The sequence below is a fragment of the Amblyomma mixtum genome, chromosome 8, assembly GCF_055824585.1.
Source record: "Amblyomma mixtum isolate Tamu chromosome 8, ASM5582458v1, whole genome shotgun sequence".
NCBI lineage: Eukaryota > Metazoa > Arthropoda > Arachnida > Ixodida > Ixodidae > Amblyomma > Amblyomma mixtum.
In genome coordinates, this window is record NC_143019.1 from 36,655,653 (window position 1) to 36,673,152 (window position 17,500).

A 17,500-nucleotide genomic window follows, 5' to 3' on the forward strand; every position below is an offset into this window, starting at 1 on the left:
GGCTAAACTAAGCTCGAGCGCATGCGCAGCCGCGCGCGCGTTATCTATCTTCTGCTCGATCAGTATAAACATGGCATAAACGTTTTATAAGCCCCTACGCCCGCTATCTGCCACGCGCCTAACAGATGGCAACGCTCTCCGCGGTAATAGAAAGTGTAACGAAAATAGAAATGTGCCTGTGTGTGTGCTTTTTTTTTTTCCTTTTTTTAATCTCCGTGGCCGTCGCGTCATCGGAGCTGGCAGAGCGTGCGTGCGTAGCGCGAACTTCGGATGCGCTCTGTGCGCCTCGGGGCGTTGGGATCAGTTTTCCTTCCTCGTGGCGCGGGTGGCCGCGCTATCTCCTTGCTGCCCCTCTCAAACCGGTCGTCGCCGCTCTCCTCAACTCGCCCTACCGCGCTAGTAGCCGCGCCGATCCCTCACTCGCCAACGCGGCGGACGCGGCCGCCGTTGGGTCTCTCACGGTCAACGCAGAGAGCGTCAACTGCCGCGGTCGGCCTGGGAGGATATACGGGAACTTCTGCCGGATCAAGGTGAGCTCGCGGAAGCTTTCGCTTATTTCACATTACGGAAAGGACACGCGACGTGCGCGCGTTCTCGCGCAATCCAACGGGACTCGCGGATTTAAATGGGCGGTGCCGGCCATATTCGGGGAGGCTCGCCTGTGCAAAAGAGCAGACGACAAATAGCGGCTAGTGTAACTGAAAGTTTGTTGGTAGCGCTTGTCGCTTTCCGTGACGTGGTTTCGGCTGTCCAAACTGCTCCAAACTAGCTAGAGGCACCAGCCTAGAGACTAGAACACTTATTTTTTTCATCCGTCCTCGATTGTAAAAGGCATTTGTAGTATAAATTCTTACATACTTCCGTTTTAACCCTTCTTTTTTTTTTCCCCCTCTTTCGTGGACTCTGCGTGCCCGCTGCTTGCTCAGTCGCCAACATGGTCAACCGGGTTTTCAAACCGCTGTTCAAGATCACGATGTACATGCTAGCGTTCGTTCTCATCTTGCCGCTCATTCCTATGGCATTGGATTTCGAGCCCAAAGAGAACAGGTGAGTACGGCTACGGCACATGCTTCATGCATACACCCTCGACAGCTCCGGTGCTAATTGTTTTCGCGGCAACAGTCAGCTAGAGTGTGTGGCTATAGGGCGCGCGCGCCTGTGACATCTCCGCAGAGCCGAGGGAATTAGATGGGCTTTTCGAAAACCAGTCGCGCGGGGTTGGCCGCGCTCAAACTGGCTTCACTGCACTGTGTAGGTAATGAGCCCGCAAAGCGCGCTGGCGGTTGTAGACGACGCGGAGAAATTTATGGTCATATATATATATATATATATATATATATATATATATATATATATATATATATATATAAAAGAAAGTCAGGGACAAATTATTAATGTCCTTTGCGCCCTTTGTGGGAGACTGAAGAATGCCGAAAATGCGATCCACATGCGCGCGTAGATTTTATGACGACCTGACTCGTAAAATAAAATCGTAAAAGCTGTGCGTGCATCTGCAACATCCCAGTCAAGCACGACATGTTGGAATGTATAGCTGCATCCTGCCTTAAAAAAAAAAAAAAATTAATTGCACCTGCCCTATCCTAATCATACCTTGACCCCCCCTGAAAAAGGACGTGCTCTAAAAACACCTGTTCAGTTAGACTAGACTCTATGTGGCTTTTACATGCGTATCGTTTTTTGGAATTGAATTTTTTCTTTTGCTTGGTTTCCTTCGTTCTTGTGCCCTTTCACTCCTGGTGAGTCTTGCCATCAAAGTTTTGCGCTCGTGTATTGACCAAGTTAAATAAAAACTGCTCATGTATCTGTGGCTGTGCTCCTTTCAGAGCTGGCACTCAGGATCTAAAGGGGCCTTTAGAACCAAACAATAAGCTAGACAATGTGGAGTACCTCTTCAAAAACAAACTTCGTGGGCCAGAATCACTGCCAGTGTACAAGGGTACGTACGAGAGTCGATCAGCATTGTGTGGTCTGGCTTTCTACTTGGAAACTTGTTTGTGACTGATAAGTAGCTGCACTGATGTCTTGCTATGTTTGCAGTTTTGGTTTTGATGTGGAGCACTTGAGACTAGTGTCATTACCCTTTTCTTATCTCTTGGTGGGTTTCTCTTAACAACAGGCAGTATCTACACAGGAACTGAGGGTGGTGAAATTTACAAGATCACTGGTGATAAGGTAACTCTGGTCGCCAAGCTCGGCAAAAAATGTGGTGAGTCAACTGGTCATACTTTTTCTAGCACTGTGCAGCCATAACTACGGTGGACACCCGCAAATTCGGCTTCGCTCAATTCGAACTGAAATGATATGAGCTGGTCATGTGATGCATGCCTCTATGCAAGGTGGCATGTGTACTTCGTGCAAATACTCTACTTCTATACGTCCACCATATATATGCGGTAAAGGCTGCACTTGTGCAGATATATATAAATGCTTAGGCACAATATATAGCATCATACGGTGTGGAATAATAAAATAGCTTCCCCAGAATATTGCTTGGAAACTGGTGATTAAATTCCACATTTAGGGAAGGCCTGAAACAAGCCAACATTGTGAAAAAAAAAAGTGCAGTCCTTATCCACATACATTATATGTGGTATTGTATGTGCGATCTACTTGTCAGTATGTGTTAATACAAGTGAGTAGCTATATAATAGCTTCTGACGTTACATGAGCTGGAATTCTTGCGCACTGTCCCAGCATTCATTGCATTTATTTTTAGATTTTGAGACCTTTGACAGTCATGGGTTGACTTGGGAACCGTTACCTTAGAGTAATTTCCAAAATGTAGAAAGATCACTCTTTTCAAATTCATTTCGTCAACAGACATCTGCAGTTTGTATTTTAGTATTAAAAAAGTGTCTGCTTTTGTGATGTTTTATGGCAGCGGTGCGATGAGTTTTTTGTCTATTTATATCCTCTTTCTTCTTTAAAATACGCTTAAAATTGCATTGCAAATGTGCTGCTCTTCAAAGGAAGTCCAAAGAATGTTCTCATTCTGTTGGCTGACATTGGAGCTGAAAAAGTTACATAAGTACACTTCATCTGATCTACACTTCTGGCTCAGTCGTAGCATTGGTAAATTAAATGTTAGATTTTTGAGGAATTGGAACCATGTGCACGTAAAAACTGCTGTAATGTAATGCATCTTTGTTTGGTCCTTCATTCATGTTGGACCATTTCAAATGTAATCATCTTTTCTTATTCCGCCCGCAAGTCATCGACATATCCTGCCGTATTGCACAATTACGAAAAGTGTGCAGTCGTTGCGACTGCAGAACATACTGAAGCCTTGCATAGAAATTACATATAGTGGAACAGTTCACTTGGCAGGATGCTGAGTCACAAAATCTGTATAAATGTGTCACAAAATATTTGCTTCTGCTTATGCCAAAGGTGCCGAGACATGAGAGACCTGTTGAATAATTTACTAAGTGCATGTGATGCTTTGACTTGCATTGCTTATGTATTATACAGAGAGTTCGTCAGAGTTTCGCACTGTTCTATTTTTTTCTTTATATGACAGTTTTTTTTTTCGTTCTGTGCAGAGGGCTTGTGGGAAGAGGAAGTATGCGGCCGACCACTCGGAATGCGCTTCCACAAAGATGGCAGACTTTTCGTCATTGATGCTTACTACGGACTGTATGCCATCAACGTCGAGACTGGTGTGTTAATTTGCAGCAGATTTACACGGTGCAGTGATAACTTGTAGCCTTACTAGCTATCTCGGTGGAGTTTAAAAATTAGTAAAACATGTGGACCCAGTTTTGTGTTATATTACTTGCACTCAATTTCTAATTTTTGATCAAATGTTTAGGGGAATTCCCCGAGGTGGAGTAGATTTGTAATAATAGATTTGTAGTAGATTTGGAGTAATTTGATCAACACTGTTCCCACTTCGAGTTATTGATCAATTCGCTCTCGCCCTACCATAAGCTTGCCATCCCGGTTAGCTCAATTGGTAGAACGACTGCTCCGGTGAAGCGGTGGTCCCGGGTTCGATCCCCGGACCAGGACGAATTTTTCTTTAACTACGAAGTTTCTGTGAAAGCTGTATAGCTTTCCTTTGTAGCCGTATGGCTGCGCTCAGGTGGACGTCAATGAGTAATTACTCCATTACAATTTCTAATTTTTGTAGTTATTACACGTTGACGAGTTGCGTAATAATGCGAGCGCACATTTACACGGTTCGTTTTTGTGCTTCGATCGATCGCTAGTTGGGTTGGGTACACTTCCCTTGTTCTCGCCGTTATTTTGACGATACTTCACATAAAGTCAAATTGACTCATTTGGGCTCTTGTCCCAATAATCGCCAGGATTATACTATATATGCTTCAAAGCTCGTTTATAGTAACATTTGTTAGTTTCTAAGCTTTTACTATTCTGCCCAATGCCAGTGATTAGAGGTAACTTCTCTTAACTGCAGTGAAATGAGAAATCAGGCAAATAGGCTGACAAGGCGTGGTTAGCAAACTTAGTGCTCATTTAAATGCAAAGTAGCTTTAAGATCATGCATGCCAATGATAGCGGGTACGGCCCACATTTTCCACCAGCAGACTTTGAACAGTTAGTCTGAGAGTTGCAGAGTTTTTGTGAATGTTGAGCTGTTGCTGACATTTATCTTGTGTGATAGTGCAAACACCTGCTCATTTTTATTCTTTTACACAATCAGCCACTCAGTTTTGTGGTAGTTGTCCACATTAAATAGCATCACCGCATAGCAGCGTCACATGACTTATGGGTCGTTTTAGTCTCTGCACCGTGTCTCATCATGACACGTGACCAGCCATCCATTTGTCAAGCGGCTGTTGTCATATGACCCCCTTATACATCATCCACACAGCTGCTGACACTGAAACACATATAAAATTATACATATACCGCTCCAGCTTTTTCTTGCTGACACTTACAGGTGGCATGCATGCTGGAATGTTAAAATCTTTCTTATTTGTGATGATGATGGCACGACGCTCGTGGTTTTGTTTCTAGGCAGCAAGCCTGCCTGCAGCTTGGCAAAAGAGACTTGTATAAGAAAATCTTTCCCAGCCCAACTGGTTTATGGAACAATTTCCAGTTGGTTCCAGTTGAAACCAATTGGGTTCCAGTTGGTTCCAACTGGAACGTTACTTATGCCCAACATGAAATGACTGCGCATCATGTTTCAGGTTCTGTGCAGCACCTTTTGCCTTCCAGTACTGAAATCGAAGGAAAGAAGATTGTCTTTGGCGACGACATTGACATCGATGATGACGGCTTTGTCTACATCAGTGAGGCCAGCAACAAGTGGCCGCTCAACAAGATTATCTACACTGTCCTCGAGCATGAAAACACTGGCAGGTAAGCCTGTAGTGCCTATTATTAAAGGAATTCCAGAAGGACAACTCCTCCTGGCCAATTCAATTCAATAGACGATATGCGAAATTGCTTGGCGGTCTGGCAACACCGCGCCCACAACTTCCGGTTTCCATCTTGGCTCGGTCGAGCTCGTCGAGCTGGTGCATCGTTTGCTATGCGTACTTTCTTCATGCGAGTGGAATTTCAACAGACAAGCTTCAGCTGCTGCGTTTTTTTTCACAGCTGACCTTTGACCAAATGTAGGTGCTTTCAATAGGCGCCAGCTTACTCCTACCACGTCCTCAGCTTCGCTTGAAGTCTGGCGCTGATGATCGCAATAATCGGCACTCGAAAGTGGGTTGGAAAGTCGAACCGTGAGCGTGTGCTGTTGTCGTTTTAATGCTCGCATTAAAGCGCCAGTTCAAGCATAACGCATTATCATGGCTATTTTATTCCCAGGTGGACGCGAATTCATCTGGTAGAGTAGTCGGCTTCTAATTTTGATCAGAGACAACAAAGGCTGTGGTCCCTATCTTAATTTAATCGCAAATCATCTCGAAAGCTTTGTCAAAAATCAGCGCAGAAAGCGAAAACTGCGCACTGATCCGCGTGCTGACACGATACCTCGCATGGCGTTTTGTGTTACTAAAACGTTGGGACGGAGTAAAAAAAATAGAAAAGCGAAAAGCTTGAACGCACCTAGTTCTGGCACGCATCGTAGTGTCTTTTCACAGTGGAGAGGGTAGCGCAACACTGCATCGGCATTTTACTTTTCAAACGAAGCGCAGCCGTTTTAACCCAACGCTGGGCAGCAGTTTCGTTTTCTGTACCGAGCCAACATGGAGGACTTAGTTCTCGGAGTGCTGAGAGATGGCGCTGCGCATTTCGCATATCGTCTATTGACCAAATTCAGTTTGTCCTTAGAGTGCCTATAAGCTGACCAGTAGTTACCACAAATCTCATGCTAGCTTCTCACAAGTCATCCATTGATGATGTTTCCATCAAGGATCAATAGGTAAGAGTAATCTTCAGTCCAGTGCCTTTTGTGATTTGTATTTTGTAACAATATACGATTAGTCATTTTATATTAAACAGCCTTTTCTTGAAAGCTTCAGCGTTGTAGCGTAGCTCTTTTCTGCTTATGGTGGAATGTGTATTCAAAGTTGCTAATGCGCTGAAAGACCTAGTTGGAAGGACGTTTATAAATATACTACTAGTAATGTCCTCTCTGGACCAAGTGGGAGCATGTACAGGAAGGTCGCCCATATTTGCATTTTGACCTCCTACCCGAGCCAAGCATAAGTCAATATGTAGTGGCATGTTCGGGAAAAACACCCGTATTTTTGTTTTAAACTATAACCATGCCATGCACGAGCCAGCCTGATAATGTGTGGTTGCAGTTTTTGGCAGCTTCATGTGTTTTCATTGAGGCTTGGTATCCCATACCTTTGCCACAGACACAACTGGACATTGCAGAGAGACTCGCAAGATTCGCGTTGCAGATAGTCATTCTTTTTTCCTTTGGGCCTTGCTAAGGAAAACGTACGGCATCGATAGAGCCAGAAAGTTCACACACAATACCGAGGAGATGGAGAGGAGCTGTAACGGGAATACGAGGAAGCTGTGTGCGCTGGCGTCATTTGGATCGACCTTCATTAGGAGGAAGGAAAAGAATCGAAATGAGCTCGGAACTTGTGTCTGTGCCAGTGACACTTTCTTGCACGTTTGCGTGAGCAGAGCAACTGTAGCACGTTTTTTTTTTTCCTGCTCTCTGGGCAGTCTGCCAGACATGTGGCGAAACCATTATTGCCTTGTGACTGTTTCCCCATCTGGTGTCGCCCTTTGAACTGCTTTATACAGTATAGAATATTGATGATACAAACACGGTCGATGCGTGTTTTTGGATGATACGAATTCGTAAAATTTCTCGGCCGGAGTGCATTGCATACAATGCACAGAATTTCGGATGTTCCAAACATTCTCCCATGCCACTACGGATAGTGCGAATGTGCGAGTCGCGATCGCACCCTCGTTGCCGACTCCACGATCTCCAGTTGCACTGTATGCATCGCGAGTGGTGAGCAGTGGCCACGCACCTCAAATAAATCCGGTCAGTCGTAAACATATCTGCGTGGATTAATTTCCCATGCGTCTGGCAACGGATTTTGCTCTTTCTGGATGATACAAAATTTCGTTTGACAAACACTGCCGTGAGGATGTTACCCATTTTTTTGTTTGTTTCACCTCACTTCATGGACAAAATCAGATCTTTTGTTTTATTTCCTTGTTTTTGTGTTTCCTGTTCTGAACTGTGTTGTAGAGCTTGGGTCTCCTCCTGTGCACTGAGTCAGGTTCAATACTTCTGTGCAAATGCACATAATGTCAAAAGTTTATAAAATATGCAAGTCTCGAAGAAAACAAATTTTATTTTTATGAAGTCATGGTGTGCAGTTTAGAAATGCACTCAAACTGCACCTTGGAGTGAGTGCTTATGTGGGTATGTTATTTGTGGACTGCGGAAACTTTTTTGATACCTGTGTGTTCTACAAATGACAGATGTTGGGTGCGCTTAATGTTGTGTATGCAGCACGCACAGTACCGGGTGATTTATAAAGTTGCCCTCTGAGACTGTTATGTTATTTTCTCTAGACTTGGCAAAACAAGAGGCATATTACACATCTTTTCTGAATGAATTTTTCACCTCGATGCATTCATTTACAGTTACCAGCACCATTTGTGGCATGCGTACACATAATTACAACGTTACTTTCACACGCGATAGCGCACGTCATACACAACAGTTAGGTGCATTTGTAATATGCTGCTTCAGTTCAGCTGCCTATTTTGTAAGGGACGGTGAGACTTTTGGCTTTGCTTGTAGACCCGCTCAGAAAAAATTTCGGGCTCCACAAGCTCTCACCTTTCGGACAATGCTTTGTAATGTATAAACTGTTACTTTTGCCTTGTGTTCATTGCCTTGCATTGCCTTGTGTTCATTGGATATGTGTGTGCATTTAGAAATGCAAGGCTGAATTGACCAATTCAAAGCAGTAATGATGTTAGTCCTGTACTTGGTGCAATTTCCCAATGCGTAGTAATTTTAAACAATGCAGTGATTACCACTAACTATACCAACCACTCTTGCTAGTTTAGTTTGTAGAATCAATGCCCAAGAGTCATTAGTCAGTGCCCAAAAAACAGTTGATTGTTCGGGGTTTGTCCTTAGCCGGAGAAATTTTTCAAGTATGAACTTTGAGAAGCTGTATAGTTTTATTTGCGGCCATATGGCTGTATTACTGTAATTATGATTATGCAGGTCTTTTTGGTGCAGAGCCTACATGTGGTCGTAGTTTCAAGCTTAAGATAAAAGGTCGACACAAGGCTGTAAAATTGAAATCTAAATGGAACAACTGCTTAAGAAGCTGTATAGTTTTATTTGCAGCCGTAAGGCTGTACTACTGTAATTATGATTATGCAGGTCTTTTTGGTGCAGAGTCTACATGTGGCCATAGTTTCAAGCTTAAGATAAAAGGTCAACACAAGGCTGTAAAATTGAAATCTAAATGGAACAACTGCTTAAGAAGCTGTATAGTTTTATTTGCAGCCGTAAGGCTGTACTACTGTAATTATGATTATGCAGGTCTTTTTGGTGCAGAGTCTACATGTGGTCGTAGTTTCAAGCTTAAGATAAAAGGCTGACACAAGGCTGTAAAATTGAAATCTAAATGGAACAACTGCTTAAGAAGCTGTATAGTTTTATTTGCAGCCGTAAGGCTGTACTACTGTAATTATGATTATGCAGGTCTTTTTGGCGCAGAGTCTACAGGTGGCCATAGTTTCAAGCTTAAGATAAAAGGTCAACACAAGGCTGTAAAATTGAGATCTAACTGGAACTGCTTAAAAGTGAATGAAAGAACGAGTGTGTGAAGAACCTGTTTAAAATATTGTGTGTGGCTTACATACTTAGGTGGATATTAATGGCAATTATTTCCTTGTATGTGCACTTTCTTGCTGTTTAGACAATGCCAGTTACCGGTTAGCAGCACAAAGTTTTGCAATGGCCAGCTTTTTTTCTTCGGTTGCTTTTTTTTCTTTGGATTATTTTGTTCCTAATACTAGATGCTAAGGGGCTCTCAAGTTTGATGCCCCTAGTCTGTTCTTTAAAGTTGCCTACAGTTTAACCTCCAATTTTGTTTTTTTTCTTGAAACAAACATGACCGAAGGATCCTCAAGTTCGATCCAAAGACGCATACGACCACTGTGCTGATGCGAAACCTCCACCTCCCAAATGGAGTCCAGATTTCCCACGACAAGAAGAGCCTCCTAGTGTGCGAGCTGTGCATGCATCGAATCTTGAAGTAAGTGAAGTGCATGTATTTTGTCTATGGAGCCACAGATTTCTGTTTATGTTGTTGCTGTAGAGCTTTAGTAAAAGTACTTCGGTTTGGGCTACTTGGTTCACAGTAACATATTTTAGAGTGATAGCTGTACTCAATGCAAAACTCTAGTTTCAGACTGGTGTGCTTATATAACATATCAATGCTACCTATTTTTAATGTGCTTGATACGATGGTAGTCTCCCAACCTGGCCCAGGCCACTTTCAAATTTGGTCCACCCCACCCCCGAAATTTGACCATCGATTTGGACCAAAATCAATGTCCAGGCTAATTTGAACATGCTCGATACGATGGTAGTCTCCCAATTTGGCCCACCACGCCCCCGAAATTTGACCTTCATCTATTTGGACCAAAATCGATGTCAACGCTAATTTGAATGTGCTCGATACGATGGTAGTCTCCAAATTCGACCCAGGCCACTCTCAAATTTGGCCTACCCTATCACTGAAATTTGACCTTCATCTATTTGGGCGAAAATTGATGTCCAGTTTAATGTGCTCGATACAATGGTAGCCTCCAAATTCGACCCAGGTCACTCCCAAATTTGGTCCATCCCATCGCCGGAATTTGACCTTCATCTGTTTGGGCCAAAATTGATGTCCAGGCTAATTTAAATGTGCTCGATACGATGGTAGTCTCTAAATTCGACCCAGGTTAATCCAAAATTTGGTCTATCCCATCGCCGAAATTTGACCATCTATTTGGGCCAAAATCAATGTCCAGGCCAATTTTAATGTGCTCGATATGATGGTAGCCTCCAAATTTGACATAATCAGAGTCAAAACACATACATAGCAGCCGCAAGCAACAAGTGAAGCCAAGAATTAACAGCCAATTCATAATAGAAGCAAGAACAGCTATTGCTCGACCATTCGGTGTAAGATAGTTAAACTGCTGCTAGTTGTTTTGTAATAAGGGAGTAATTACTCATTGACATCCACCCAAGCGCAGCCATACGGCTACAAAGGAAAGCTATACAGCTTTCTCAGAAACTTCGCAGTTAAAGAAAAATTCGTCCTGGTCCGGGGATCGAACCAGGGACCACCGCTTCACCGGAGCAGTCGCTCTACCAATTGAGCTAACCGGGACAGCAAGCTTATGGTAGGGCGAGAGCGAATTGATCAATTACTCGAAGTGGGAACAGTGTTGGTCAAATGTTTAGGGGAAACCCCCAAGGTGGAGTAGATTTGTAATAAGGGAGTAATTACTCATTGACATCCACCCAAGCGCAGCCATACGGCTACAAAGGAAAGCTATACAGCTTTCTCAGAAACTTCGCAGTTAAAGAAAAATTCGTCCTGGTCCGGGGATCGAACCCGGGACCACAGCTTCACCGGAGCAGTCGCTCTACCAATTGAGCTAACCGGGACGGCAAGCTTATGGTAGGGCGAGAGCGAATTGATCAATTACTCGAAGTGGGAACAGTGTTGGTCAAATGTTTAGGGGAAACCCCTAAACATTTGACCAACACTGCTAGTTGTTTTGTTTGACAGCTGGGCTGTTTTTTGTGTTGGGTTTGAGACTGCCATAGTTGTCTCGCAAAAAGGCGGGCAAGTGCGAAAACTGCCGTTCAGTTGTAAGTGGTGCAGGTCCTGTCATTTTGTGGACCTTTCATGTCCTTGTTCTTTAGTGCATCACCTTCAAAATACATTGATAAGTCTATGCTGGGACTAAGAAAAAGAATCCCATAGAACCTTATTTCTTTTCATGTGGCTGGCATGCTTGTTGCAGTTCAGAATGAGAACAGTAGTGCTGATAGTTGTTCGTGGCAGCAAAGTTCATTGCAGTTCGTCACTATTTTCTTTTAAGTGAAATGAATATATTAGCTGTGTTCTAAGACTAGTTAGCTGTAGCACTCTGTTGGGGGTTAGTCCTACTAGTAGAAAGAATTCTACTGCTACCAGAGTTTGACTGTCGTTTGATTGAATGTCACTCCTGACCTGTGTGTAATCCGTACATGCTGGTTATTTCATTTTTCATTGGTGTGTGTGGCTGGCTTACCTGTGTACTGGACACGAGGACTGCGACACTGATACTTGAGCTTATGGCTAAAAAAAGAAATGCTGTTGTTTAAGTGTGATAGTTACCGTATAATGCTGTGCATAAGTCGACGTTTTTTTTTTTTTAAATGTCCTTCCAAAGTTGGGGGGTCGACCTATAATCGAAGTCGACATATATGCGGAGTCTTAAAGCCGGGCCTATATGCGGGGTCAAAAGTACTTTCGACCGAGTCGCGGATAATATTCCGCCCCGTTCGCTCGTAATTCCATAATAGTTGTCAGACACGGTGCGAAAGTGGATCTGCTTAAAAAACGAATTTAATTGAGATATGCACCAAAGGTTTATTTTAATATGATAGCAACTTGTTATCGACAAACGAGCGGCAGCAGTGGCTCATATGATGACCGCGACTGTGTCCTCACAAGCGACGACGAGTCAGAGATGTCTTGTGAGCGAATAAGTGTTTCTTTTTGACTCGCCCTTCTGAAAAACTTTTTGGGTGAGCTAGGACCGCAGGGTGCGGCAGCATCGACCTAAATTCGGAGTCTTTTTTTTTTGCCCAAAAGGGGTCGCGAGATGGGGGGTCGACTTATAATCGGCAATATACGGTAATCTTGATGAAATATCCTTCCTATGATAGGCATGAATGTACTGGTTGTTCCGGACAAGAGTACGAGTGGGATATTGAAACTAAAGTGATTCACTAACTGGGCCATGGTTATGACACCAGATCTACAAACACATTGCATACTTTTATTACTGGTAGTAGCAGTAATAGCAGGAGCAGTACTGTGGTTGTAAGATTAAAATTGCGGTTATGGCAGTTACCAACAATAAGCTAATGACCCTGCCTTAGGAGACTAGAAGAGTGTAATGAAAGCATGTTATGTGAAGCATATGAGAATAGTTGCAGCAAATACCTGAAATGGCCCTCAGACATTAAACATAGAAAAAATAGTGCATATGTTATACTCTGTCAAGTTCATAGGATGCAGTATTTCAATGAAGACATAAAATTTTATTATGATCTTTACACAAAGCCTGGGATTGACATGCAGCCTAATTTTGAGCATGCGAATTACTAGTCTACCATGAAATTCCACGTGCTAGGCCCTAGATGCAAAGATAGTACATTTTTGTCGTCATTTGCATTCCATAACTTTTGACACCGGGTATACTCGTTTCGATGCACACCAACGCCATGCAGCACTCGAAGTGAAGGACAATTTTTTGTTTGTTTTTTTTTACCATTGAAAATGCTGAGTCCGCAATGCAACTCCTTAAAATGTCATGCCCTCTCCATTCCTTGATCAGGTACCATCTTAAAGGTCCCAAGCAGGGCCAGACTGAGGTGTTTGTGGACAACCTTCCTGGCGAGCCAGACAACATCAGGCCTAGCAAGCGCGGTGGCTACTGGGTTGCCTTCGCCACTGGTCGTTCGCCCAACGACACGAGTGTCATCGACCATCTCATCAAGTACCCTTTCATCCGCAAAGCCGTCATCCGCCTGGTCTATCTCATCGGGACTGCGCTGAAGAGTGCTTCCGGGTTCTACTCGTCGCCTGCTGTCAAGGACTTGGCCGCACAGGTGCTGATCTTATCCTTTTATGCGAGGTTTAGGTCCCTTACCAAATCTGACAGGACTGTATGCTTAATTTCTGAGCTGCTCCCAGTTTTTTGTACTGTCTTTCACTCAACATATGACTACCACAGAAAGATGTGTTCTTTGCTTGGGAAACTTGCTCCTGAAGGGCTGGTTTATAATCGGTTTGCACCTGCCTAATCTGAATGTGTCCTACTCAAAAACCAAATGGCACGTGCCATCCTTGTCGCCGTTATGGCAACTCTAGGACAGAAGGGAAAAAGTAGCGTATTGATTTTAGTCCATGTGCCTGAGATCGGATTAACAACTGGCTGGACATACCTTGTGTACTCCTATCTAGCCGATGGCAACAGCGGCAGCAGCAGATCAGTATCTTGTGTTACTGTCACCTAATCACATCATGTCACTCCAATTACGTCTCATGCAGCTTAAGCCAGTTGGAATTCGCTGATTTAGTCTGGTTTTAGAATCATCCCAGTTGTCTTTTTGGAACTTTTAAGTTTATTGTTTTTTAACGGAGTGATATCAACACAAATGCGTTAAGAGAAATCAATGCAGGGGCTCCAATTGGAGAGACAAGGCAATTGTTTCCTAAAGCATAATATAAGTCAACTGAAAGCCAATTCAGAATGAAAAATTAAGTGTAAAATTTACACCCACAATGTCTATGCATGGGATGTGGTAGCAGGATATGGTGGCTTTGTGTGGTTAAACCATACATGTAATGTCATAGGGATGCTACACTGCCCAAGTTGATGGCCATTTGGAAAAAGCTTGGTATCGGTTAGTTTAGTGCTCCAATCGAACACTTTGAATGGTTATGAAGAGGGCGCTTGGTTTCTAATGCTCAATTTCCAAGTTTCAAGCACGAGAAACTAGTACTTCCTGTAGTTTCCAGTTAACTTGTAACTTTCATACTGCTTCCAGTGTGCACCACTGGTTGTAGACATCTGCCACTGTTTTCAGAATACCTTATTTGCTCACATAATAGATGCACTACCATTATTTCTGCAGTAGCTATTTTGGTTGTCAAACTTTTACTGGCATACTAACTCACAAACTCACAAAATTTCCATGATTTCTTTAAAAAGGTACAAGCAATTACAACGAGTAAGTGCGGCAGCCTGAATAAAGTGCATAACAGTGCTTGCTAAACTTTTTTTTTGCAAACTAATGTCAGCATGCTACTGTGAGGAAAATGATGAACTGCTCTCTCTCCTGCAGTTTGAGAACGGCTGGATTCTGTATGAGACTGTGCCGCAGTACGGCCTGGTTGTAGAGCTGGGTGCCGATGGGAAAATCCTGCGGAGCTTCCATTCGCCCAAGTACAAGATCCACATGCTGTCCGAAGTGCTCGAGCACGATGGCTACCTGTATCTCGGCTCCTACCGGAACCCGTTCCTCGGAAGGATCAAGCTCTAGTCAACGCCTCAGTAGCGTCTTCGTGCCTTTTTTACTCCACATCTTTCTCAGTGATATCAGTGTGCCAGCACAAGGCCACAGTGTACAGTATAGTACGATATAAAAGGGAACACCCGATCATTTTTCTGAACTAACACTCAGTTGCTGACCATGTATTACTACGGCCTCGCTCTGCTCAAGAACCTGTGCGTCAGCATCAGACCACTATGTACAGTCTTGTACGGTATGAAAGGGAATGCCTGGTCATTTTTTTTTTAGCACCTAATACTCGCTGAATCTGATTTTTCAACTTTTCAGCACCCAAGTATTTTTACTCCTTGAACCTTGACATATGTTTCCAACACGGAGCCTAGCCAGTGAAGAAAGAAAGAATATTCCAAAAGCTTAGAAAAGAACAGTTTCAGTAGGTTATCACCTGATTCCATTTGTGTTCTTGAAACTTGCAATGGTTTTCCTCCCGACTGGCAGATAAGACAGCTATGCTTTTTCAATTATTAATTATATTCACGTTGTTTTACTAAATTAGGTAAGTGCTCCACATTAATATAAATGCAGGCCTTGCTGTGTTCACTTATGCCACAAGAAAACTACTAGCTTAGTATATATTAACCAGAGTCTCTCCTAAGAGTGTTGCAAGTACTCTCTCAAATTTTTTGTACCTGTGCCATTATCAGCAGTTCAACTCAAGAGAAGCTGCATGTTAGAGCACGTCCGAAAAAGTAGGCAGCTTTGAATATGCACCAGTATTTTACCATTTTCTAATCAAAAAAGCTAGAATTGAAGGTTTTTCATTTAAAGCTTTGCCCATGTGGCCTTCATTTTCCTATGTGCTAGTATGTCGTGTGATGAAGTCATGTTCGCTGCTGCTGTTATAAACTGGTGCATAACACGCATATTCATTAAGTACTAATCGCAAAATTTGTTTTTGCTCAAATGTACTAGTAATGGTGATCATGATTTTGCATTTTAACTACAGAAGCGTGCACAGTCTTACCAGGTTGTTATACAAAATAAAATGCATTGCGGAGACCATAGCATACACTGGATTTCTTTCCATCGCATGTAGTTTACAACAGAGAAGAAAGTGCGAATTGTATAGCTCAATGTACTATTTATACTTCTTGGAGAGTTGCATTGTGCCTTGGCACCTTTTAAGACACTAAGCAGAGTTTGACGCTTTAAAGGAACAAGCACTAGATCAAGATTACGATTTAGGCCAAAACTACAGTCTTCCCAATGGGCACAGAACATCCCATGGACATCCTGAAGACATCCTCAACGTCACCGGGACGTCCAGGGGAGGTTCAGTGCCCATTGGGTTGCATTTTACAGGGAGCCCACACACTAACAAGGAAATGCCGTACACGCAACTTTTTACTTTCGTTGCGATCCAAGAGGTCAGCAGTGCCAGTTATGTTGCTGTGATTCTGTGGTTCCGCACTTAAAACATGCTGCCACAGGCCACAAACTTGGCTGGTGACTCTCAGTAAACATTTCAGTGAAGGTCTTGCATTGTTCTAAAGGGCAGAGAAATGGGGCAAGGATGCAAATGCATTGTGGAGACAATGCTGTTTATCGTGAAACAGATGAACACTTCAAACATCAGTAACCGTTTGTACTCGCTGAGAGATTATTCTGGGAGGACATCCTTGGACGTCCCAAAGCTGCCATTTAATAACACTTTTGTCAGAGCAGGATTTACGGGCTCTGTAACGGTGTAATTCGTGTGCTTGTATCATGCCCATTGTTGGTATGGATTTGCTCTGCTCGAGGTGTGAAATTTACATGGCAGGTGTAATTTGGCAGCTGGTGTGCATTGCACATGCACATTGTTTTCAGGTTTGTTTTTTTGTGCTCTGTATTTATGCAGGTGTATGCGAGACATTTTATCGTAGTGCTGTCATGAGGATCTAACCAGCATTAGCAAACAAAGTTGAGCAGTTCGTTATTGAAACAAATGAAAGCAGAGCTTAGTAATGTTACCTGCATCCCTGTAGTGTTAAGCATTAAGTGAAAAAAATGTAACGCATGAGTGTCTGCTCATACGCAGCTTTTAATTTTTTTTTTGCACCAGCTTGGTATTAGCGACTGAGATGCAAGTTTGTCACTCGCAAAATTTTCCAAGAGGCATTTTTTGCACGTTTCTAACCTGGGCATTCTACGTACCAGTCACTTGACACAATTGTTTGGCCAACGTGACGTGTGTGGTGTTATGCAACCAATGGGCATATTTTGCAATAAACAACATTCCGTTGTGCCAAGGCTGTGTGTTTACTGCTGGGACTTTCTCTTCACAGGGTAGGCTGTGTGTGTGCATGACGAAAATTTGAGGTGTACAACATGACGACAGGATGACCACTATGGGGGTTTAACCAATGATTACTCCTTGCATACAAGTGACAAGCACACTTTCCTTTCAGTTTCCATATGGAGAAATGCCCCCGACATTCTCAAATTCAATGCAGAAATAAGTTTTTAATCAAACCGAATTTTTTCCTCCATGTTACAACAAACTGTACAGGCAGTTGCAACTTATGACAACAGTGTTTGCACGCTAGAATGAATTCCTTTATTTCTGCACCAAAGGCAAGAATTACCTGTGTCCGCTATATAAGTATGCTTGCCAGTCTGAGTCATTGGTTGGCCACAATTAGAGGTTGGAATTTTTAGTTTGAGCCAAGAAACAGATAGAAGTATGCTGAACTCAATTTTCAAAACTCAGTTTCA

The 17,500-nt window shown here is 43.0% G+C and overlaps 1 protein-coding gene across 1 annotated transcript; it reads left to right on the top strand.

Moving 5' to 3' along the window:
- Window positions 1-319: 319 nt before the first annotated feature.
- On the top strand, window positions 320-17,035 carry LOC149332095 (adipocyte plasma membrane-associated protein-like). Its single transcript, XM_089557041.1, has 9 exons — window positions 320-530; window positions 927-1,047; window positions 1,845-1,957; window positions 2,138-2,227; window positions 3,564-3,680; window positions 5,181-5,352; window positions 9,573-9,707; window positions 13,063-13,336; window positions 14,576-17,035. Exons 2-9 carry the CDS (start codon window positions 935-937, stop codon window positions 14,771-14,773), a joined length of 1,212 nt encoding a protein of 403 aa, XP_089413167.1. The 5' UTR covers window positions 320-530; window positions 927-934; the 3' UTR covers window positions 14,774-17,035.
- The last annotated feature ends 465 nt before the right edge of the window (window positions 17,036-17,500 follow it).

Excerpts from the sequence above, each read along its gene's own strand:
- LOC149332095 (XM_089557041.1), top strand. The coding sequence starts at position 935 with ATGGTCAACCGGGTTTTCAAACCGCTGTTCAAGATCACGATGTACATG. Across the intron at positions 5,353-9,572 it reads GAGCATGAAAACACTGGCAG|GATCCTCAAGTTCGATCCAA; the intron begins GTAAGCCTGTAG and ends ACATGACCGAAG. Across the intron at positions 9,708-13,062 it reads TGCATGCATCGAATCTTGAA|GTACCATCTTAAAGGTCCCA; the intron begins GTAAGTGAAGTG and ends TTCCTTGATCAG.